The sequence below is a fragment of the Lemur catta genome, chromosome 1, assembly GCF_020740605.2.
Source record: "Lemur catta isolate mLemCat1 chromosome 1, mLemCat1.pri, whole genome shotgun sequence".
In the NCBI taxonomy this organism is placed as follows: Eukaryota; Metazoa; Chordata; class Mammalia; order Primates; family Lemuridae; genus Lemur; species Lemur catta.
The window spans coordinates 1,402,478-1,426,011 of NC_059128.1; the positions used below are offsets into that span (position 1 = coordinate 1,402,478).

A 23,534-nucleotide genomic window follows, 5' to 3' on the forward strand; every position below is an offset into this window, starting at 1 on the left:
CCCCACGCCCGCTGGGGACAGAGCACCCCACACCGCGGAAAGCCCGGCACACGCGGCAGAGATGTGCCATGGAAAGACGCTGGATGCACCCCGACGAGGCAGGCGGCTCCAGGGCAGTTAACCAAGACACGGCTGGCGTCCGGTCACCTGCCCGCTCCGGAACGAGCACCGCGGCCAGCCAGGCACTCACCCTTCAGGGTGCGGGTGTGGATGGGCAGGTCGCTCTTGGTGCTGTGGCGGTCATCCCCTGGGCCTGCCCGGCGCAGCAAGCTCGGGTCATTCTGCACCAGCCAGTCGGCCACCTTGGTCTCAGCCGAGACCACCTCGACAGGCGTGGCCTCCCTGCCCACGGGCCGCCGCTGGCGCAGGGAGAACTTGGTGATGTGGTCTTTGATCTTCACCTTGCCGGGGCTGCAGTCGTCAAACTCGATGGTGAAGGAGGCGTGGCTCTGCACCACGGGGGCCGTCCCGCCCGCACCCGCCTCCACGTCCTTAGTGGGCGCCTCGTGTACCGGCACCGCGGGGGGCTGTGGGGCCCCCTGCATGGGAATCTCGAAGTAGCTGGACTCCCGCCTGAACGAGTAGCCCTGGGGCTCCACGGGGGCGCGGAGCCCGTCCAGCTCCCCGTCCTGCTGTGCCGGCTCCTTGGGACGTTCTGGCGATGGGAGACGTCCTCAGACCGGGCCCAGGCAGCCACCCTGCACCACCCTCCTCCGCCAGGACCCCCACCCAAGGGGGACGAGGGCTCCATCTCCCCTGCAGCGGGCGCCTCAAAGGCCAGGCCATCCCCTCGCCCACGCACCGCCCTCTGGGAACCCCGGGGGTCTCACGAACCTGGGCTCCGAGACCTACCTGGGCAGGGCTCCTCCTGGCGCGGGTCCCCAGGCGGGGTGCTGCCATCGTCCTCGCCCCACCAGGACGGCTGCCCGTACAGGGGCGTGCGGTAAGCTGCTGCGTCTGCGGAGGGAGAGAGTTCAGACCCCAGGTCACCATGACCCCCAAGGTGGACGGGAGGAGACACCTGGAGCTCAGGAGAGGCCGGTTCTGGGGCAGCCCGGGTGTCACCTCCCGGCTCAGACCTGCAGCAGCCCAGGACCCCACCAGCTGCAGACAGTGCTGAGGCCTGTTTCCAGATCTGTGAGAAACGACAACTGCCCTGAGTGCCACAGACGCTCACCTGCCTGGGCCTCCCTGGGGTGGCCGTGCCGGGGAGGGTCATCCCTGGGGGGTCTTGGCAGCCCCAGCCTGGGGTGGGAAATCCTTTTAGCCCCGCCCTGCCCTCTGCCCCCAGAGCCTGCCCAACAGAGGGGCAGGAGGCCAGTGGAGCTCACACCTGGGTCCAACACCCCTCACTCCCAAGGCTGTAAATGATTCAGGTCACAAATGGGTGGCCCGGGGGGCTGAGGGCAACTGCAATCTGGGTGGCTCACGTGGCATTTGGTTTTTGATGTTTGAATCATTGAACAGAAGTTAAAAATCAGGCCGGGCGCAATGGCTCACGCCTGTCATCCCAGCACTCTGGGAGGCCGAGGTGGGAGGATCGCTCGCAATCAGGAGTTTGAGACCAGCCTGAGCAAGAGGGAGACCCTGTCTCTACTAAAAAATAGAAAGAAATGATCTGGACAGCTAAAAATATATAGAGAAAAAAATTAGCCGGGCATGGTGGCACATGCCTGTAGTCCCAGCTGCTCGGGAGGCTGAGGCAGGAGGATCGCTTGAGACCAGGAGTTTGAGGTTGCTGTGAGCTAGGCTGATGCCACGGCACTCTAGCCTGGGCAACAGAGCGAGACTGTGTCTCAGAAAAAAAAAAAAAAAAATCATATTTCACGTGAAATCCAGTTTCCAGCCCTGGCGAGAAGCTGGAAGCCCAGCAGCTTCCAGATGGCAATAGTGGAAGGGGCGGTGTCCAGTGTCCTCGGGTCAGTGCAGGCTCTGATGCCCACAGCTCCCTCCCCGCCTGAGTTCACTCTGTCCCAGCCAGAGCCCTGGGGGCAGCTGAGTCGTGGCCAGCTGTGGCTCCCAGCTGCACACACCACCAGGGTCTGGCCCGGTCTCCGGCCAGGCGGCATGTGTGCACTATGCCACGTGGGACACAGGACTCCCAAGATGTGTCCTGCATGCCCCCCCCACCTCGCCGAGGACCTCATTCCTGACCCAGTGCCACACCAGGTGCTGCTGAGGTGGGGTGTCTGCTCCTGGGCAGCCTCTCGCAGTTGCTGTCGCTCTGCACCCCTCTTCTGCCCCCAACATGCTCTGCTGCTCTGCTGAGGCCAAAGAGCCAGCCTGGCCTGCTGGCCGCACCTGCCATAACCTCGGGACAGCTCCCAGCGGCCGTCACCAGCTGTGTCTTACGGCCTGGACACCAACAGGTACTCTGGGGAGCTCAGGTGACTTTCTGGAAAGCTTCCCAGTCCTTGGCGGAGTCCCGCTCTGGGTGGATCTGCATCCCAACCAGATGGCAGCAGCCGCGTGGCTGCACAGGGTGGACACGCGCTGCCCGTGGGAACAGCAGACATGGGGCCGAAGCTGGGGGTGGCGGGTGACCTTCCCTGGACAGAGATGGGAGCAGAGAGCCTGATCCCTAGACACCTCCTCTTATCCAGAATTCAAGTCACGTGCTGGGGTCTTGGGCTTGCGTACTGCACCTTGTCCCCCTCCACACCTGGCCAGGCACTCGCCCCTGGGAGCCACCCAGACCTGCAGAGCAGCCGCCTTCCGACCAGACTTCCGCCCTTGCCGAGCACCAGCGGCCAAAGGGCACAAATCAGGTCTCCTCAAACACCCACCCACCCGTAGGGGTGCGGGCATGCACAAGTACGTGTGTACAGGGGTGAGGGGTGCAGGTGAACACGGGTCAAGGTGTGCACAGAATTGAGGGGTGCAGGCGTCCATGGGTAGGTGTGTAGAGGGATTGGGGTATGAGTGTGCACAGGAAGGTTTGCACAGGGATGAAGGGTGCAGGTATGCACAGGTAGGTATGCACAGAAGTGAGGGGTGCACACATGCACAGGTAGATGTGCACAGGGGTGACAGGTGTAGGTGAGCAGGGGTACATATGTATAGGAGGGGTGCACACATGCACAGGTAGGTGTGCACAGGGGTGAGGGGTGCAGGCATGCATGGGTGGTCTGTCCAGGAGTGAGGGGTGCAGGGTGCATGGGAAGGTGTGTACAGGGGTGAGGAGTGCAGGCATGCATGAGTGGTCTGTCCAGGAGTGAGGGGTGCAGGGTGCATGGGAAGGTGTGTACAGGGGTGAGGAGTGCAGGCATGCATGGGTGGTCTGTCCAGGAGTGAGGGGTGCAGGGTGCATGGGAAGGTGTGCACAGGGGTGAGGGGTGCAGGCATGCATGGGTGGTCTGTCCAGGAGTGAGGGGTGCAGGGTGCATGGGAAGGTGTGTACAGGGGTGAGGGGTGCAGGCATGCATGGGTGGTCTGTCCAGGAGTGAGGGCTGCAGGGTGCATGGGAAGGTGTGCACAGGGGTGAGGGGTGCAGGCATGCATGGGTGGCCTGTCCAGGAGTGAGGGGTGCAGGGTGCATGAGAAGGTGGGTACAGGGGTGAGGGGTGCAGGCATGCATGGGTGGTCTGTCCAGGGGTGAGGGGTACGGGCATGCACAGGAAGGTATGCACAGGGGTGAGGGGTGCAGGCATGCATGGGTGGTCTGTCCAGGAGTGAGGGGTGCAGGGTGCATGGGAAGGTGTGTACAGGGGTGAGGGGTGCAGGCATGCATGGGTGGTATGTCCAGGGGTGAGGGGTGCAGGGTGCATGGGAAGGTGTGCACAGGGGTGAGGGGTGCAGGCATGCATGGGTGGTATGTCCAGGGGTGAGGGGTGCGGGCATGCACAGGAAGGTATGCACAGGGGTGAGGGGTGCAGGCATGCATGGGTGGTCTGTCCAGGAGTGAGGGGTGCAGGGTGCATGAGAAGGTGTGCACAGGGGTGAGGGGTGCAGGCATGCATGGGTGGTCTGTCCAGGAGTGAGGAGTGCAGGGTGCATGGGAAGGTGTGCACAGGGGTGAGGGGTGCAGGCATGCATGGGTGGTATGTCCAGGGGTGAGGGGTGCGGGCATGCACAGGAAGGTGTGCACAGGGGTGAGGGGTGCAGGCATGCATGGGTGGTATGTCCAGGGGTGAGGGGTGCAGGATGCATGAGAAGGTGTGCACAGGGGTGAGGGGTGCAGGCATGCATGGGTGGTATGTCCAGGGGTGAGGGGTGCGGGCATGCACAGGAAGGTGTGCACAGGAGTGAGGGGTGCAGGCATGCATGGGTGGTATGTCCAGGGGTGAGGGGTGCAGGGTGCATGAGAAGGTGTGCACAGGGGTGAGGGGTGCAGGCATGCATGGGTGGTCTGTCCAGGGGTGAGGGGTGCAGGGTGCATGGGAAGGTGTGCACAGGGGTGAGGGGTGCAGGCATGCATGGGTGGTATGTCCAGGGGTGAGGGGTGCGGGCATGCACAGGAAGGTGTGCACAGGGGTGAGGGGTGCAGGCATGCATGGGTGGTCTGTCCAGGGGTGAGGGGTGCGGGCATGCACAGGAAGGTATGCACAGGGGTGAGGGGTGCAGGCATGCATGGGTGGTCTGTCCAGGGGTGAGGGGTGCGGGCATGCACAGGAAGGTATGCACAGGGGTGAGGGGTGCAGGCATGCATGGGTGGTATGTCCAGGGGTGAGGGGTGCGGGCATGCACAGGAAGGTGCGCCCACACATGAGCAGGCTTGTGCTATGGCTGCTGTGGGTGCTGGAGCCCAGGAGGTGTGAGGCCAGAGTGAGTGTGGACCCTGGTGGTGCAGGTGCCAAGCGGGGAAGGTGGGTGTAGGGGCAGAGGCAGCTGTGGGGCCAGGCAGGGCCTGGGGGTGCCCTCTGTGCTCGCCCCTGACCGTGCTCAGGGCCTACCTGCTGCTGGTCTCCGGTCCCCCTTGTCTGGCCTGGGGTTCAGGGACTCGCAGTAGGGCGTGTGCTCGGGCAGCGCCTCGCCCCTCGTGGACGCCGAGCCCTTGAGGCTCACCTGCAGCTGGCTGGTGTACTTCTCGTGCTGCGGGCAGGCCGGCAGGGTGAGGGATGGGGCGCCAGACGCAAGGAGACCCCCACTCCGGGCAGCCCGGCCTCCCCTTCACGGGTCCCGCAGTCTCAAAACCCCAAAGGGTGGACGGGGACAGGGCCTGAGGCCTGCCCGGGCCACGTAGCTTGGGGTCTACAACGAGGCCCGGGGTGGGGGCCCTCAGGACCACACAGCCTCCAGGAGGGAGCTGGGGCTTGCTGGGCTGGGGAGGCCCACGTGGGGGCACATCAGACAGACGGGGCCCCTCACCAGCCGGGGGACCCTGCGCTGCCTGGAATTCATCTGGGGAGCTGGGCTAAGCACGGTCCTCCCCGCACAGGGCTCCTGGCAAAGCTCTGAGTCCCCTGAAACTGCGCTCTGTGACTCCCACACAGGCAAGCGAGGGGACAGGAGACACCCCCACCTGCCCAGCTCCCAGCCCAGGACCCTCCAGCTCTGAGTGGGGGCTCTGGCCTCGTGTGTCCCTCCAGCCCCTGGGGAAAGGGTACTCCAAGAACGCCGGCCATGCAGGCGGCCGCTCCAGCTCCACACGTCCCTCCTGCCTGCTCCGGCCACCACCATGGTGCCCTCGCCAAGACGCTGGGGGCCCAGGGCCACCAGGCATCGGGTTCCATGCCCTCCTCACCCCCAGGGACGCACCTGGCTCCCGACGGGGCTCCTGCCTTCCACCTCCCCCCAGCAGCCTCCTCCTGTGCCCTGGCCACCCTGCACACCCTGACGAGCCACCTGGCTGACAAAGCCACTCAGCTCTCCTCTCCCCATCCCCCCCAGAGCCCCTGGGTGCTGCTGCGGCCCCTGTGCACCCCCATCTGCCAGGCATCAGCTGGGGGACGGACCACCTTCTCCACCTCCAGACTGGGCCGTCTGGCAGGGCAGGCCAGGCTGGCCTGATTCACGGCACCCACGGCAGAGACAGGGCGCCCTGAGAGGCCTGGGGTTTGCCGGGGAGACGGCAGTGGGAACACCAAGAGGGCAGGACTGTGGCCCTGGGGCCTGGCCGGCACCAACCTTGAGCGCCTCCTCAGGGACACGGTGCTGTACACGCTCCAGCACATACATGTTGGAATGTGGCCACGTGTTAAGGAGAACACAGAGCAGAGAGGGCAAAGGACACGTGCCTGGCACCCAGAGGCCAGCGCTGGGGTGCACGCCCCATGGCAGCTGTGCACCCAAGATCATGCCAGGACCCTGGGTTCCAGGGAGTGGTCATTGTTCCCAGGCCCTGGCACGTGCCTGTGGCCAGGGCCCCAGCCGGGGGGCTGCAGGGGCTGCAGCTCTGGGGCCTCCACGGGCAGGCAGAGCCCAGCCTCTGAGTCAGCCAGGGCCCCAGCCCTGCTCCCAGGATAACAGGTTGGCTGCCACCTTGGGGACTGAAGGAGGAGCCCAGAGGAGGTGGCGCTCGGGGAAGGATATCATAGCCGAAGCGGATGACATCATTGAGTTTCAGTGTGACATACTTCTGGTCCGGGATGCGCATGTCATTCACAAATGTCTGCGGAGGAGACCGGAGGCAGGAAGCTGAGCCAGCGGGGGGTGGGGAGGGCGCCCAGTCTCTGGAGTCCACAAGAAGTGGACGGCCCAGCAGCACTGGGCCCAGCCCCAGCCCCAGCCCCTGCACGGCTCTGGGCACCCGCCCGGCCGGCACACGTGTGCCCAGCCCCAAGCCCCACAGGGACCACAGGGCAGACAGCCACTGCATGGCCTTCCTCAGTGACACAGGGACTCTGGCGTGGCCCCTCGGGAACAGAACCCTGTGAGCACCTTTGTGAAGTGGAGCCCTCCAAGAAACACCTTCTCTGCAGGTGCTGTCTGCACAGCAGCAGGCCACGGGCTCCGGGCAAGGGTACAGACAGCAGCCCAGCGTGGCCCTGGTATGGGGACAGCTGCCGAGGCTCTGCGGACCCTTCTGGCCAGCGCTGTGATGTCACAGGCCCCTGAGGGAGCCAGCCCTGCGGGACCAGGCTGGCACCACGTGCCCAGGGCCAGCAGCCCCCCGAGACCCTCCTGAAGCCCGCCTGGGTGGCGCGGCCCACGCAGGCAGAGGGGGTCCCACTGCAGCCCGGTGTGAGCAGGGCTGCTTCTCTGACGGGCAGGCCTGAGCCCCCAGGGCTGGAGCACCTTGAGGGGTTTCTGGGGTGGTGCCCAGCGCTGGCCACAGCGCTCACGCCGTGGAGGCTGCCATGGGGACCCCAGCTCAGGACTGCACGGGCCCAGGCAGGACGGAGGGGGTAGTTTTGTTTCCTGAAACGGCGTCCCGGGGTAGGACGTGTCCACCACACTCAGAGACAGGACGCCCCGACAGGTCCCTCCAGGACAGACAGACCCACGCGCCCCCAGGAGCGCCCTCCCGTCCTGCTCCTGCAGTCAGGGCCTCCACCCTGGTCACCTCCCAGCCCCTGCCGCCCTCAACTCACATAAGGGAGGGTCACGTGCCCCCCGGGCCCACATGGGTACCCCAGCACGACCCTTCATCTCAGGAGCCCCGTTTCCCAGCCCAGCGCTTCCCCTACCTGCCTGAGGGGCCCACTCCTCAGCCCTGCAGTCCTGAGACCCTGCCAGTGGGAGCCCAGGGAGGGGCCCACTGCAGCTGGGGGCGGGGCCATAGCTGACCGGGTGGGTCCAGAGCTGAGGGGGCGGGGCCATAGCTGAGGGGCGGAGCCATAGGTGGGGGCGGGGCCACAGCTGAGGGGGGCGTCCAGAGCTGGGAGGGGGTGGGTTGGGTCCGGAGCTGAGGGGGTGGGGCCACAGGTGGGGGCGGAGCCATAGCTGAGGGGCGGGGCTGTAAGGGAAAGGTGGGGCCCTGTGGAGGGGCGGGGCCAGGGGCACACACTCACCCCGTTGAGGCTGCCCAGGTCCTTCACCCAGTGCTCGTCCCTGTCCTGGTCGTAGTTGATGACAGCATGCTGCTTGTCCACACTGCGGGACTGGGGAGACAGCCGGCCGTCAGGCACCGCATCCCAGGGAGACGCGGCCCAGGAGGCAGAGGCTGCCCTGCACATCCTCACAGCAGCCCACGGGCCCCCCACCCCCACAGAGCAGGCACTGGCGAAGCCCATCCGGATGCCAGAGCAGGCCACAGGGATTCGCCAAGATGCCAGGGCCCTTCCCCCCACCCTCTGCTGCCACCTGGGCCCACCCTCCCTGGCGCTGCTCCTGGGTCAGCTGTGGGAGGGTGGGAACCCTCTGGTCCTCTGGACACGCTGCTCCGTCCCAAGGCCAGAGGGCTGCAGCCGGGCCAGAGCAGGGCCCAGAGGGAGGGTGGAGAGGCTGGGGGTGGGGAGGCTGTCTCGGGGGGGGGGGGACTCCCCATCCCTCGCCCAGCCCCCCAGCAGGCCTGTCCCTGGTGCCTGCCTGCATGTGCACAGCTGCACGCACATGCACACGTGTGCACACGCGGTACTTCCACCCTGAGTGCTTCTACTCTTTCCTGGCTACCAGCCGCCCAGGCCCCACCCAGGGGCAGTCGCCCCCCCGCCACATGGTCGGCCTTGCTGTCCACTGCAGGGCCACAGCCAAGCCCCTGCCACTCTCCCACGGGGGCTTGGGGAGACAGGGGCAGGGCTGGGGTCACGTTCTACTTGCTCAGGCGCTGCCAGCACAGGTCTCAGCAGACAGCGCACCCCCCGCACACACCACCCCACGCCACACATCCCCTCGTGCTGCCGGGGCTGCTGGTTCTGGGTGGTGGCTGCATCCCTCCTGTCCCCCAACCTGAGGAGCCGCAGGCCTGGGGGCCCGGCCCCAGGAAAGGCCAGCAAACCAGCCAACTCAAGGGAAGCCGTCGGGCCCTGGCCCAGATGGCAGTGGGTGACCCAGGGTGTGACCCACACAGCCACCTGGGGACCGTCCAGTCAGTGCCCAGCAAGACACCGGGTCAACCTCCAGAGCACACCAGGGACGATGAGCCCACAGGGTCACTCCCCACCCCCAGGGACAGGACGGCCCTGGACCCACAGAAGGGTGGCCCAGGACCTGAACATCCCCCCGGGTCCCAGGGGGCTTCCCAGTTGGACAGGTGAGAGCCCCAGGACCCTCACGCTGGTCACCGCCTCCCTGGCACCTGCCGCCACTGCCGAGTCCCACTTCCCTCTGACGCTCTCCACCCGCCTGCCCCCAGCACCAGCCTGAAATAACCAGCTTTGGGGGGAGGCCCCAGTACCCCTCCCAAGGTCTAGAAGTCCCCAGGACAGGACCTCCCTCCTCCCTCGGAGACACCGCAGGGGCCAGGGGGTGGCTCTGGTCCCCCCCCGCCCCGTCCATGGTCGCCCAGCTTGGCGAGGCCTGGGCAGAGGCACCAGGGCAGGCCCCAGAGAGAGGCTTGCAGCTGGGCGGGGCTCGTGGTGGCCACAGGCCTGAGCCGGCCACAGCCTGGCTGTGGGGCCTCCACAGCCACTGCCACCCGAGCAGCGAGTGCTCAGGAGCCTCAAGGTGGCCAGCCTGAGCCATGATAAGGATACGGCAGCCGGGACCACGGGTACCACAGTGGAGGGAGAGAGGAGGGAGAAGGGTAAGGGGGTAGGGCCACGCCTCATCCTGCCAGGACCCCCCAGGAAGTGGGTGGGGGCCAGGGACGATTTGCAGGGGAGAGCAGGGTCCTGGGGTGGCCATCCTTGAGCCACCTCCACCTGCACAGCCCACACCATTCCTGAGAAACGCAGGTGGGAGGCTCAGCCCGCCCCAGGTGCCCTCCCTGGGTCTGATCCTGGCGCCCACTCACCTGCTGGCCAGAGCAACAGGGTGGGTCTCCCCTGGAGACCCCAGCCCCCACCCCCAACCCGGTCCAAATTCCTCTTCCAAAGTTGGCACCCACGGCTGAACGGCTCCCGGCTGCTCCAGCAGCCTCTGCCCCACACGGTCGGGGGGATCAGCTGCGAGGGGACCAGGCCGGAGGGGGATGCCAGACACCACCTCCTCTATTGGCCCTCCCAGCCCGTCCCTGAAGGCCTTGGCCACAGGCCCCCCCAGCACTCAACCACCTTTACGGTGACCCCACACCAGCCCCTCCTGCTGGTCCCTGGCCCAGCGTAGGGCAGTGGGGGAGGGGCAGGTGCTGTCCGCCAGGACCCGCCGCGGGGTGGGGGCTGCTTAACTGCCCTCTCAGTAGCCCCGAGGGGCATGGTTCCTGCCTCAGAGTCCAGCCTGGAAGCTGGGGGACCGGAGCTCCCTGATGGGCTGGGGGCTCCCCTCCCCCCACGCCTGACCTGTGCACAGGCCAGCAGCCACCTCACCTGCCTGACACACAGGCCCAGTGGGGCCACAGGGACCCCCCGTCTCAGGAAGAGAATCCCTGAGGCCCGAGGGCCATGTTGGGCACCCTCTCTGCTGGGCACCAGACCTCCCTGGGGGACAGGTCTGGAAGGGGCACAGGGGACGCGGTACAGGGGCCGCTGACCCTGGTCCCCACTGAAGGGTGCCGGGCAGTCCCAGCTCTGCTGGCCGAGGAGGGCGGGCTGGGCAGCTGGGCTCTTTGCCAAGGAGGAGTCCCGAGGGGCTTCTGGGAGCATCTTCCAGCCTGGACACATCCCCGCCTCAGACCCTCGGGCTTGACAGCCACCTCCCAGGCACACCCCACACACCTCCCAACACTCCAGCTCTCCCTGCCCCGCCCTCAAGGCTCCCCTAGGAGCCAGGTGCCAGCCCCACTAATCCTCCTCAATCTGCCTCCGGCCCCCCGGCCACCTCTCCTGTGCCCCAGCCCCACCCAGCCCGGCCGTCCCTCTGCCCGCCAGTCTCCAGTGCAACTCTCTGGGGCTCCCCTGGCCTTGTCCCATGCGCCCCGGGGGCCCTGCCCAACCTTCCCTGCCCTGCCAGGCCACAGTCGGGCTTTGGCCAGACTACTCTGTGGGCTCTGGACACACCACGCCCTCCCCTGGGCCTCAGCCACCCTCCCCGCACCCACCTTCCCTCTCCCACAGGCTCCCATTCACACCAGAGCCTGGGCCACCCCCACTGCCAGCCGGGCTTTGTCACCAGACACACCAGATGGCAGGGAGCACCCGGGACTAACGGGGAGGGCCTGGGAAGGGGCCAGGGAGAAGCCCCCTTCCAGAACTTCCTCCCCAGCCCCAATACCCCAGGCCAGAAGCAGACCTCCACCCAGCCGAGCCCACGAGCTCAGGGGCTAGAAGCCAGCCCACCCTGGCCCAGGGCTCAAGACTTAAAACAACACGGACCAGTGCCTGGGGAGAGGAACCCCCGAGGTAGGAAGAGGGGCGACCGCGGATGTGAGAAATGGCCAGGAGGTGCTCCAGCCCTGCAGGATGGGCACCTGCCGCCTTCTGAGTTCAAGGTTGTTCTTTTTTAAGCACCAAAGGAAGCAAGGAGTGCTTCGTCTTTCTCTGCTGCACCCCTTTTAACAAAAGGGTGTGTCCTGTGAAATTTGGATTCAGTCAAAAGGCCACATTTAAGGACCTAGAAGGCCAAATGTGGCCTTAAGGCCGCAGGTTCCCCACCCCTGCATGGATTTCGGGGAAAGGGTCTAATGATTTGTACTCACTTTAACACGGAATAAAGATGTTTCCACAGTGCGTGCCTGACACCCTCCGTGGGTGAGATCCCTGCCCGGCTGTGCTGATCCTGGCGGTGGCCACAGCCCAGAGCTCCGGGCACTCCCTCCTGCCAGCTCACCCCACCCGCCACCCTCAGTGCGGCCACAGGCAGCACAGCACACTGGCCGGGCGCACCGTGTGTGCAGGGCCCGGCCTCACGCTGTGGTTTCTGGGTCAGGGTGAGAGTAGGAATCCCGGCTGCCACACACCCCACGGACAGCTGAAGGGCGAACCGGTGGAGACAGAACAGACACTCCCCACAAACACGTGTACACGTACACCTGTGTGCACACATGCACACACAGAAGCACACACACATATGCACAGGGCACCCTGCCATGTACACACGTATGTGTGTACGTATGGACACGTGTGTACATGTGCACAAGGTACCACACATTCACACGAGGGCATGTGTGCATATACATGTGTATACATAAGCACAGAGACATGCAAACATGTGCGTACATGGTCAGGTGTGTGCACTGTACATGCGTGTGTATATGCACATGCATGTGTATGCATATGCCCGTATGCACACATGTACAATGGCAGGGAAGGGAAAGCAACATGCAAAAGCCTTAGGGTCTGGGGGCTGGAGGACAGCAATGGAAGGTGCCGGGAGGAGCCTGGAAGGGGTGGGGCGGGTGGCAGCAGGTGGGGCGGAGGTGAGGAAGGTCCGAGCAGGAGTGGCTGCCCAGGGAGGCGGGTGAAGGCGGCTGCAGAGGAGCGAGGGCAGCGGGTGAGGCAGGGTGGGCAGGCGGGAGGCAAACCGGCCCTCCCACACTCTCTGTACTCACATGACCTCCCTGAGCCTCAGTTTCCCCACTCATGGAGACATGACTTACATGGCCACACCACCCAGGACAGTGAGCAGCAGAAACATGGGCGTGCCCAGGCCGGGGGCTGGCCCAGTGTGGGGAGCTGAGACACGCCCATCGCTCCCGTCCCGCTCCAGGCTCTACCACCAACAGGCCCGGAAACTAGGAATCAGACCTCGAACACCCTAAGCACGCTGAGCCCCCACACAGCAGCCTCTCCCCCAATTCCTAGGAAGAGCAGTGAGCAGAGGTGGGGTGGGAAGGGTGCCCCGCCAGGGCCCCCAGCACCTGCAGGTTTGCTCTGGCTCCTCCCAAAGGCCCTAAAGTGCCACCTCCTCCAAGAGGACCTCCTGGCCACTCTGGGTGGAACAACACTGCCGTCACCAATGCCACACCTGCATGCGGACAACCTTTGTGGGGCAGCAGCCTGCCCAACCCAGCCTCGGGGCTGTCCTTAAGGCCAGGGCACACCCTGCCACCTGTCTCTGTGAGGCCTGAGAGCCGAGAGTGACCTTTATACTTTTAAATCGCTAAAAATCACAAGACAATTTTGTAACACGTGACAATCATAGGTGTGGCTGTTTCAACGTCTGTGCACAAAGTGTTACTGGCGCCCCTGTTCCTGAGTACCGTCCCCCCTGGCTTTCCCACTGCAACCGCAGAGCCACGTGGCCGCAGGGAACAGCGTGGGGCCCTCGAAGCCCAAAACATTTACGCAGCCCTTCACATACACATCGGCCAACTCCTGCACGCAGCCACCAACTCTGTCTCGCCAACTACCAAGGCATGAAGTAGACAGAAAAAAGGGAAGAGAATGTTCTAGATTAAAGAACTTAAGAGCCTGAACAACCAGCCTCAATGTGAGGAACCTGCTGGGTCTAGATTCAAGCCAATCAGAGGACACTTTGAGGGGAGGCTGGGATGTCGGGACTACGTCCGTCCCTGCTGCTATTACAAAAATACCTCCGCGTGGGTCATTCACAAACAGCAGAGATGTGCTGCTCCCAGCCCTGGAGCTGCGAAGTCCAGACCAAGGCGCCGGCAGACTCAGCGTCAGGGAGGGCCTGTCTCTGCGTCAAAGGTGGTGCCCTGAATGCTGCGTCCTCACTGGGCAGAGGGCCGGACAAGCTCCCTCAGGCCTCTTTCATGAGGTCCCTCGGCCCACCCCTGAGGGCAGAGCCTCATGTCCTCATCACCTCCCAACAGCCCCTCCTCTGAAAACCGTCACGCTGTGGACCAAACTGCAACCCACACAGACGTTCACACCATGGCCGGACGCTGGCAGTGTCACCGGGACGGGGCTTGCCCCGGGTAGAGGTGGGCAAATCTTTGCTGCCCAAGTGAATGTCCCTGTGGTCAGGACCCCTTGTCAAACCCTCAGGCACCCTGGGTGTGTGCCACAAGGTACGCTTTGCACTCGGGAAGCAAGGTCTTAGTGACACGACACCCCCAGGTGGGCAGGGCAGACCCCTGCCCCGAGCAGGCCCCTCGGCTGGCCTGGACGGCCACCCAGGGCATGGCTCTCCTCTGAGAGTCCCACGCAGGGGCTGCCTAGGGGCCTGGAGACAGCCCCCCCGCCATGATGGGTGGGCAGGGCGGCAGGGAGCCCGACTCACACACACCCACACGGGGCTGGGGGAAGACGTCCCCGGTCAGGGCGTCCCCGGGCAGGACGTCCCTGGGCAAGGCGTCCCAGGCCAGTGTACCACCCCACCCTTGGTTCCCAAACAGCCAGATGCAGGAGCCTCACGAGAGCCGCACGCGGACTCTGAAGCCCAGGGCCATGGGCTGCGCCCAGTGTCCTGCCAGCCTCTGCTGCCCGGGGGAGGCCCCCACACCCAGGGCACCCTCAAAAGGTGCCAGCCTTCACCAGGGCACATCCGGGAACGAGACCAACGGGACTATCCGGGCGGCACGCCCACCCACGGCCGGGGGGCCCAGACGAGGAGCATGTGGAGGTGGGTGCTCAGCCCCCTGTCCACACAAGGCACCTGCCTGCCCAACACTTTGAGAGTGTGACAAAAGCCTAACTGTCCCCCTCAGAAACAGGGATGTGTAAAGGGACCGGGACGGAGCTGGTGCGCACTCACAGCCCACACAGGCCCCCAGGGAGGCCCCGAGCCCACTGGCGGGTCCAGGGCCCAGGCAGAGGGGCCCAGGCCGCCGCGTCGCGGCCCTCTCCCCGGGCGTCCTGCATGAAGGGGGCGGGCAGCCCTCCCGGCGCCCCCACGCACCTGCAGCATCAGCTCGCACTCCTCACGCCCCACGAAGATGAGCTCGCGCGGGAGCCGGTGGCGGGCACCGCTGCTGCTCACCAGGAACCAGGATGTGACGCTCATCTTGGCGCTGGCCCGGCCCGACGGCCCTGGGGAGAGAGGGGTAGTCAGGGTGGGGCTCCCTGCCGGGCTGCGGCCCTGCACACACCGGGGCCCAGCCCAGATCTGCGCCCCAGAGGCAAGCTGGCCACTCCCGAAACACTGGCTCCCAGCACACCAGGCCACCCATCCTCCCCTGAGTGTGGCTCCGAGTCCCCCTGTCAGCCTGTGCCCTGCCCTCCCCGCCACGTCCAACCATGGACGCCTCTCCACCCCTGGCCAAGGCCACCTGGTCCTCCGTACCCTCTGAGACCACCACACCTAATCTCTTCTCTCTCCTGGGTGTCAGGGGTCAGGTTCATGGGACATTGGAGGCACTGCCTGTGTGTGGACCCCATATCCATGTGACCCACTAGGAGTAGCTCATGGGTGGGACCCCACATGGCCCACCAGGACCCCACAGTGCCAGGTCCAGACACACCCCAGGACACAAACCCTGAACCAGAGGATCTACTGCCCCCAGAGGGACACGCTGGGACTGAGACCCAGGCAGGGGCCCTGGGAGTGGGGCGCAGCAGGAACAGAGCTGGGCCCTGAGCCATCAGTACATTCAGCCCCAAGAGGAGATGAACGTCCCTCGGTGGCCACTGTGCAGACAGCATCAGGCAGGTCTTCGGGGCCCAGGAGGGAGGTGGGCCTTTGGTGCCCATGGTCCCAGCACCACCAGCAAAGGCGGGTTTGAGGGACTGGTGTGGTCAGCACAGGCAGCGAGCAGTACAGCCACACGAGGGGCACGGTGGGGACAGCCTGAGTGACGCAGTGCCAGCGTTGCCCAAGACCAGGCCCTGGGGCAGCCTGAGGCAGCCAGTGTGCACAGACCGGGCACTCTCACGGCACTCGGCACACTCCGGGCACACAGCCGCCTGGCCCCCAGCTGCTCTGCCCTGCTGGCACACCACGACACCACAGTCTGAGCACATGCCCTAAGCACTGCACTGTGCCGGGGGGGCGGGGGGGGCCTGGGCTGAGACAGCACGACCAAGACGCACAGTCCCCACGTCTCGGGGCTCCCCTCCAGCTGGCAGGCAGGCAGCCGAGAAGGCAAGTAGCTGGTGAGAAGGTGTGAGGAGTGACACAGAGAATGGGGAGGGAGGGGCAGGACGCTGTGCCGGGCGGAGTTTGGGGAAGGTGTCAGGAAGGCTCACTGAGAAGGTGGCACCTGGGCACAGCCAGCAGGGGCGGAAGCGAGCGCATGAGCACCTGTGGGACCACACTCCAGGCAGAGGGAGCAGCCAGGGCAAAGGCCTGGGAGGGCAGAGGGACAGAGGCCTCCACGCCTCTGGGAGGCCTCGGCTTGTCCTGGAGCCAGACGGAAGGCCGCGGAGGGCCCAGAGCAACGTGGAACCGCGGTGCTCTCGTTCAACAATTACGAAGAAGAAACTGGGCACGAAACTAGGTGTGGGGCCTGAACGAGGGGCTCCAGGGGTTGTCTGGTCACACGCTTACACGGCTGGCCCTGGAGCTGTTGAGTCTGCGGGCACCAAGCTCTGACTCGGTACAGAGCACAGCTGCGGGTGAAGCAGGAGACTAGTCAGGAGGTGACCAGGAGACTGGTCAAGAAGTGAGGACATTCACCCCGGACACGGACCACAGTGGCCAGGGCCTCCCTGGGAGCAGAGGAGGAGGGGAGGCTGCCGGGCTGAGTGTGTCCTGAAGGCAGGGTCCCGGCTGAAGGGATGGTTTGGACTTGGCCGTGAGGGTGCCAGGGAGGAGTCAGGACCAGCGGGACAGGTGGGGGGCCACTGCTGAGCTGGGGATGGCGGAACGGGGTCCCCCACACTCACTTCCCAGGAAGTGTGCACATGGCCACCACACGAGGCCACGGTCACATGCAGTCACTCTCATCACAAGCAGGGTCACCCCTACCCCTGTGATGCCCACACCCAGGGTCCTCAGCCAGGAGGCTCTTGGCGCAGGTCTTACTCCCTTCCGCCCGGGGAGCAGGTGAAACCAACGCCCGCTGCAGCCGTGAGCAGGAGCCCCAGTGACCGCATGTCCCAGGCACACCCTGCCCTGTGCAAGCAGGTGGGAGGACGCAGAACTATCCACACCACGAGAACCTCCCTCACCCGGGGGCCTGCCCTTCCTTAGGGTCCAGTGGAGGCTAAACAGGTGGGACTTCATTGACCCTGTAGGCCCAGCCCCTCTGAGGCTGGGGCAGTGGTAGAGGGGGGAAGATGACGGGGTCTCTCTTGGAAAGGCACCCATGATGTGTCTCCCAGCCCCCATCCAGCCCTCAGCCAGCCCCTCACATCTCACACTCTGCCATCCCATGCTGCCAGCTCCCAGTGGCCAGGGGCACGGGACCTCCACCCGGAAGAGGCCACAGCAGAGGCTTAAGGCAAAGGGAGGCCAAGCCCCCAGACCCTGGTTATGCGGCCGTGCCAGAGCCAGGCTACCCACTGCCACCAGCAGCCCATCCCAAAAAGGCCTGGAAGCCACAGACGCTTCCAAGCAGCCTTGGGCTGCTTCAGGGCTGGGCTGGCCATGTCGCTAGGAGGGAGAATAATAAACACCCCAAACTCGTCCCCTCGCCGGGCCGGCAGGGCCACCCGTCCACAGGTGAGGGGTGGTAGAGGTGGAGATGCCCAAGGGCAGCGGTGCGGCGCGCTGGAAGGAGCAGACGAGGGACAGCCGGGAGAGGAGGCAGGGACAGCGGAGGGACTGCGGCGGAGGGAAATGAGAGAGGAGGAAGACGGAGGGAGGGACGGCGGGAGGAGAGACCAGGCCAGAGGGAGGCGGCGGGGCGGGAGCGCCAGGCCCGGAGGGGGAGGGAGCGGCGTTTCTGAATCAGCGCTCGCCGAGGGCGGCCATGGCCGTGCCGGTGCCGGGGCGGGGACCTGGGCGCCCAGGCCTGCCGCCCCACTCCGCAGGCCGCGTAGACACGCACCCGGCCGGGCCGCGTAGACGCGCGTCGGGCGGCCCCTCCCGGCCTGGCGCAGACCTGGGCCGCCTCCACGGCGGCGGGGACCGGCCCGGCCAGGTGCACTGGGCGGCCCCCGCCCGCGCGCCTTTGTCCGGGCCCTGCCGGGACCCCGCTGCCCTGGCCGCCCCCCGCACCCCGTGCAGTCCCGCAGGCGCGCAGGTGCGGGCGGTGGGAGGCCCCGGCCGCGGCGAGAGCAGGGCCGGCGCGTCTTACCTGCGGCTCGGGCTGGGTCCCCGGCTCGGCCCGGCTGGGTCCCGGCCTTCCCGCCCGCCCGGCCGAGCGCTGGGCGGGGCCGCCGCTAGGACATGCCCGGCGCGGCCCGCACGCTCGCCGCAGCCCAGCCGAGCCCACGGGCAGAGCGGCCGCGGCGGCCTCGCGCGGCGGGTCCCTGACGTCTGCGGGCGGCCCCCCCGCCCCGCCGGCGGCCCCGCCCCCGCCCCGCCCCCACGACCGCCCCGCCCCGCCCCCACGACCGCCCCGCCGGAAGCCAGGTTGGGGCGGGCCCGCGGCCGCCAGGTGAGCGCGCCTCCGCCAGCCCCGCGCGCGGTCCCGCCCCGGAGGCCCCGCCCGCCCCGCTCGCCGACCCCGCTCCTGCGGCCGCGGCCCTGCCGGGACCCGGCCCTGCGTGTCGGCGGAACCGCTGCCCAAAGTGGCGCAGCGTCTGGGCCCCGGGCCCGCAGGTTAACGCTTAGCCACGCTCCGGAGCCCGAGGCTCAGCCGCGCCCCCGCCCCCAACCCTTGGCCCCCGGGGGCCAAGGGGGACTCGGAGGGTGAAGGAGGTAGGTCGAGTCCCAGAGACCCGGCCCCGCGCCCGGCCGGACAGGGCTGTGTGCTGCCGACCCCCGCGCCCTGGGCGGGGCCGGGCCGGGCCGGGCCGGGGCCCGGGTGGCCGGGGTCGCCCTCGGTCAGCCAGACCGAGCGGAGCGGCGGGGTGGGGCCGGGACCCCGGGCGCGCAGGGCTCCTGCGTGAGTGCTCTCGGGCTGCTCGCTCCCCGCGGGGGCCGCAGCAGAGCCACCCTGGAGGGGATCAGCGCGGGCCGGGGGCCCGTGGGCTGGGACGCCGCGGTGGACGACCGCCCCGAGCGCACCTGCCTCCCAAGTGAGGGCACTGAGAAAGGGGAGGGCAGTCCCGGGAGAGGGGTCCGGCCGCGCCAGGCCTCAGCCTGGGGAGGAGTCTAGGCCTTGCCCTGTGGGTGTTCTCGCTGCGACAGTGCCGCCCTGCCCTGCACCTGCTCGCCACGCCGCGGCGCCTCCCCACAGCCTCAGTGCCGGCCCGAGCTGGGGTGGGAGTTGGAGGCCGTCGGACGCGCCCTGGAGTACAGCGGGGAGCGTGCGTGGAAGCCCCCCTGGGTGGGCAGAGGAGCGTGCGGCGCAGCACACGCCCGTGCGGGCTGCGGGAAGGACCTGTGAGCTCCTGCGGGGCGGGGAGAGTATGGCAGGTGGGACCTTAAGCGGTTGATGGAGGTGTCTGGACTTCATTCCAAGGACAGTGTGGCACCAAATGAGCTTTGATGCCGGCTGAGACCTGCTCAGATGAGGGTTTTTGAGAGAGGACGAGGGCTGGGTGTCAAAGTGAGAGGATGGGGTGGCCAGGCGTCTAACCAGAGGCCTGGGCTGGTAGAGCTGGGGGCGGAGGCAGGAGAGAGGAGGGCAGATTTGGGAGGAAGGCTGGGCCAGGACTGGTGCCTGACTGGTTGGGGGAGGGGGCTGGGTGTTCTCAGTTTGCCCCTGCAGGCCCTCTGGACACCAGGTGGCCCCACCTCCACCCCATCTGCCTCCAGTTGAGTTTGGGGAACTTCCCCAGCTCCCCTGCTGCGGGAGCGGCCACCTGCCCTCCTCCTGAGGCCCTAGCCCTGCCCGCCCCTTTTTCCTGCCCTCTTCAGGCTCCAGGACTGACTGCCTGGGGGCCTTGCCATCTCTCTTGGCTTTGCCTGCGCTTGTCTACACCTTGGTAAATGACCCTTCACAAAAGTCACTTTCTCTCTGTGCCTTCCTTCTGCCAGGACCCTGACTTCCTCCAAGGTGAGGCAGAGAGGAGGCAAGGATGTGTTCAGCTTCCGCCCGGACCCAGCCAGCGCGTGTGGCTGTCACAGGCTGGGACTCCAGGCAGAGAGCAGGTCAGCAGTTGAGGGGCTGGCACAGGGGTGGAGGGCCGAGTACACGCAGGTGAGCCGTCCAGGGGCACTTGGGAACCCAGAGCTGAGCTAGAGGAGCATGCGTGGGTGACTCTCGGAGCCACAGCATGGGGGATGGGCTAGAGAGGGTGACACAGACCAAGCCGGGAGCCCAGAGGAGCCCAGGACAGTAAAACCAAGGAGGGCTGAGGCCCAGTTCCCCTAGATTGACCCGTATGTTGAATGCATCCCAAGTACAAGTTCCTACGGGCTGTGTTTTATAACTACACGGACAATTCTAAAGTCCGTGAGGAAATGAAAGGTACAAGAGGAATTGTCTGAAAAGACGTGAGTAGACCCATCTGCAGAGGACACGCACAAGTGGCCAATGAGCTTGTGAAAAGACCGCTGGGGAGACGCGAATCAAATCACAGCAAGGGACCAGCTCACACCGCGGGGCACTACGTCCAAACAGCCCAAACGGGTGCTGGCAAGGGTTGGAGAAACTGGACCCTGACACACTGTTGCTGGGGTATAAAGTGGTTTGGCCACTGTGCAAACAGTGTGGCAGTTCCTCAAAACATTGAAAATAGAATGACCATAAGATCCAGCAGTTTTACTTCCGAGTATGTACCCAAAAGAATGAAAATGGGGACGTGCACAGGTTATCTGGGCCCCCAGGTCCACAGCAGCACTAGTCACAGTAGCCACGAGATGGCAGCAGCCCCAGCGTCCGCGCACAGATGTATAAACAAAGTGTGTGTGTGACGGAATGGAATTGTGTCTAAAAAAGTACAGAAATTCCGACACATGCTGCAGCGTGGATGAACCCGGTGACACTATGCTAAATGAGATAAGCCGGTCACAAAAGGACAAATACTGTATGATCCCACGTGTAGGAAGCCCCTGAGTCGTCAAAATCAGAGACAGAAGGTAGAAGGTGGGTGCCGGGCTGGAAGCTGGAGGGTGGCTGAGTGTTTGATGAAGACAGTGGCAGCTGGGAAGATGGAGAGTTCTGAGAGGGACGGTGACGGTTGGGCGACAGTGAGAATGGACTTAATGCCACTGAGCTGTTCACTTACAATCAGTTAAAATAGTATCTTTTATGTTACTTGTATTTTGCACAACAGAAGAAAAGAATGAATAGCCTATAAAATTCTGAAAAGGAAAAAAGGCCTCAGCCCTGCCAGAGAGTAGAATCTGTCATGGGGCCAACCAGAACATTTTGCTACAGACAGTTGACACACAGATCGGAGGTCTGTGTGGTCATTTAGCGTGTGATCAAGCGGGCATTTAAAATCCACAAGGAAAAGGGCATTATTTAATAAAGAGTATTGGGACAACTGGGCAGCTGTCTGGAAAAAACAGGACATCGGACCCCATTCCACACCTCACTCCAAAATAAATTCCATATGGGCCAAAAATATAAATGCAAAAAACCAAACCCACGAAGTCATTTGAAAAAAACACAGGAGGCTATTTAATAATCTCAGGATGAGGAAGGCCTTTCTAAGCATGACACAAAAGCAGAATCCACACAATTTATTGTGGAAAATTTAATTCAATTACAAAATGGCAACATTTTACCTAGACGACGTCTTTAAAATCAAAGGATGTGCGATAAACGGGGGGATCTATGATGACACAAGGCCCACAAGGGTGGAGTCTCCTAGCCAGCTGTCTAATAAGGACGGACCCAGGACCGCAATCCCCAGGGACGGTGGCCGCTGGACGAGAGGGAGCCCAAATGCTGTCAGCTCAGATGCTTAACCTGCCCGTACCTGGAGGTGGCATTTTCTGCCTGTCACACCGACAGACACTGAAGGTTTTGATGAGAGATGGGGAAGGGAGGACGCACCCCGGGGTGAGTTTGGGGTGTGGACGGGGCTTTGTTTCCACTGTACCTTGGCACTGCCAGGCTTTGTTAAGTGAGGAAGCCGTATTAACAATGACATTTGCCATATTCTTAGGGGGGAGAGTCAGGAGGGGGCAGGGGTTCCCCTGCCCACGTGGCAGAGTCAGGGGAGCCCCAGCAGGTCTGATGGGCTTAGGGGCAGGGCACCATGGCTTCAGGGCTGGCAGCGCCTGAGCTGGTGCCCGGGCTGGAGGCAGAGTGTGTGGGTGCCTCTTTCTAGGAGCAGGGCGGGGCCCAGGGGATGAGTCAGAAAGAAGTTGGGGTGCAGTGGGGTCAGAGGCCTGGCCTCCGCCACACCCGGACCCCAGCCCCAGTGCCCTGCGGCTCTTCAATGCCACTGGACTCAGTGCCCTGCAAACGGGCCAAGGCTCTTCCTGAACCCCATACTCTGCTCTCCCGAATTTGGTTCAGGGGTCTCTGGTCAAACGCACGGAAGCTGAGCCTCCACCAGCCACCTCGTCCTCCTGGAGTGGGGATTGTGGGGCTCCCTAGTGTCCCTTTGTGTCTGGACTTCTGCATCTACTCCCTCATCTCATGCAGTAAACGCTTCCAGGCTTTTACTGGGAGAACCGGGGCATTTGCTGCTAGTGGAAGGGGGAAGGTTGGTGCTGGCAGCTAGCCACAGACACAGCCAGGACACACCGCAGGAGACACGAGGCCCCAGCACTCACTCCTCCTCCCCTGTCTGTCCTGGCCTTGCGCACCTCTGCTGGCGACCAGAAGCCACAGGTCAGCAGCAGCCAGGGGCTGGGGCTTCTGGGGGTGAGGACAGGCAGCGCCTCCCTAGGAGCAGGTCCTGGAGCAGGCCAACTCCCCCTACTTTGACAGTGTCCTCTGCATGGCTGCCCAGCTCCCTGGAGGCCTGTCCGGCCCAGGGGGGACAGGGATCACCTGATCACCTGTAGCCTGGGCCATTGTGGCCCCTGCAGGGAGAGTCCCCAGTGGGGCTGGTCTTTCTCTGCAGGCCACTGGCCCAGGCAGCCGGGGCAGGGACAGGGCTCAGGGAGGGAAGCTGGCTTGGGCAGGGGCCAACCCTCAGGCCTCTCTTGCCCAGCAGAGGCACGGGGGGGCCCTGGCTGCTCTCCCAGGCTGGCTTGCTGCCCTTCCTGAGACCCAGGACTCACCCTCCTGCCAAGATAATTATCCACAATCAGCAGGAGGGCCCAGGCCCGTGAGGGCACTGCCTGTCTGCATTGTGTCCGCAGCTAATTACGTGCCCCAGCTGAGACCCAGAGCAGCCAGTCTGCAGGGACGGCGGGGTGCCCTGCCCCGGGACGGTGCCCTCACCCCTTCCAGGGCTGCCTGGGGAGCAGCCTGGGGCCGGGGCAGCAGGGGACAGCTGAAAGGCTCCAGGACTGTGTTGCCCGCACCCCTCTCTGGGCCTCCTCTGAAGGGCAGTGTCTGCCTGCAGGGCTCACCCTGAGGCACAGCCAGAACCAGCAGAAAGCAGGTGTCCTTCCCCAGTGCCCACCCCATACGCCCCACACTCACGGCCGTGCTCCCTGCTCTGACGCCCACAGTGCTCCCTGCCTCACGTCCCCCAGTGCTCCCCGCTCTGACGCCCCAGTGCTCCCTGCCTCACGTCCCCCCGTGCTCCCCGCTCTGACGCCCCCGTGCTCCCTGCCTCACGTCCCCCAGTGCTCCCCGCTCTGATGCCCCCGTGCTCCCTGCCTCACATCACCCCATGCTCCCCACTCTGACACCCCTGTGCTCCCTGCCTCACATCCCCCGTGCTCCCCGCTCTGATGCCCCCGTGCTCCCCGATCTGATGCCCCCA

The 23,534-nt window shown here is 65.1% G+C and overlaps 1 protein-coding gene and 1 long non-coding RNA gene across 6 annotated transcripts in view; one reads left to right on the forward strand and one right to left on the reverse strand.

Annotated features, from left to right (window-relative positions):
- The window catches only part of CEP170B (centrosomal protein 170B), a 30,346-nt gene extending 12,274 nt beyond the window's left edge, over window positions 1–18,072 (reverse strand). For 3 of the 4 annotated variants that reach the window (XM_045559468.1, XM_045559457.1, XM_045559439.1), the window contains exons 1-8: window positions 17,942–18,072; window positions 14,662–14,792; window positions 7,893–7,982; window positions 6,472–6,550; window positions 6,067–6,125; window positions 4,893–5,031; window positions 853–957; window positions 191–655 (exon numbers count right to left, since the gene is read on the reverse strand). In XM_045559468.1, coding sequence (XP_045415424.1) covers window positions 191–655; window positions 853–957; window positions 4,893–5,031; window positions 6,067–6,125; window positions 6,472–6,550; window positions 7,893–7,982; window positions 14,662–14,766 — 1,042 coding nt within the window. In that variant the 5' untranslated portion in view covers window positions 14,767–14,792; window positions 17,942–18,072. Of the gene's footprint in view, window positions 1–190; window positions 656–852; window positions 958–4,892; window positions 5,032–6,066; window positions 6,126–6,471; window positions 6,551–7,892; window positions 7,983–14,661; window positions 14,793–15,045; window positions 15,709–17,941 lie in introns of those variants that run through there. The other variant, XM_045559448.1, reaches the window with a different exon arrangement.
- Window positions 18,073–18,638: 566 nt separating this feature from the next.
- On the forward strand, window positions 18,639–21,189 carry LOC123643753. 2 transcript variants are annotated; one of them, XR_006736917.1, is made up of 2 exons: window positions 18,639–19,845; window positions 20,636–21,189. It is a non-coding gene; the product is annotated as an uncharacterized LOC123643753 (long non-coding RNA). The 2 variants fall into 2 exon arrangements; XR_006736918.1 differs by having other exon boundaries at window positions 20,641–21,189.
- The last annotated feature ends 2,345 nt before the right edge of the window (window positions 21,190–23,534 follow it).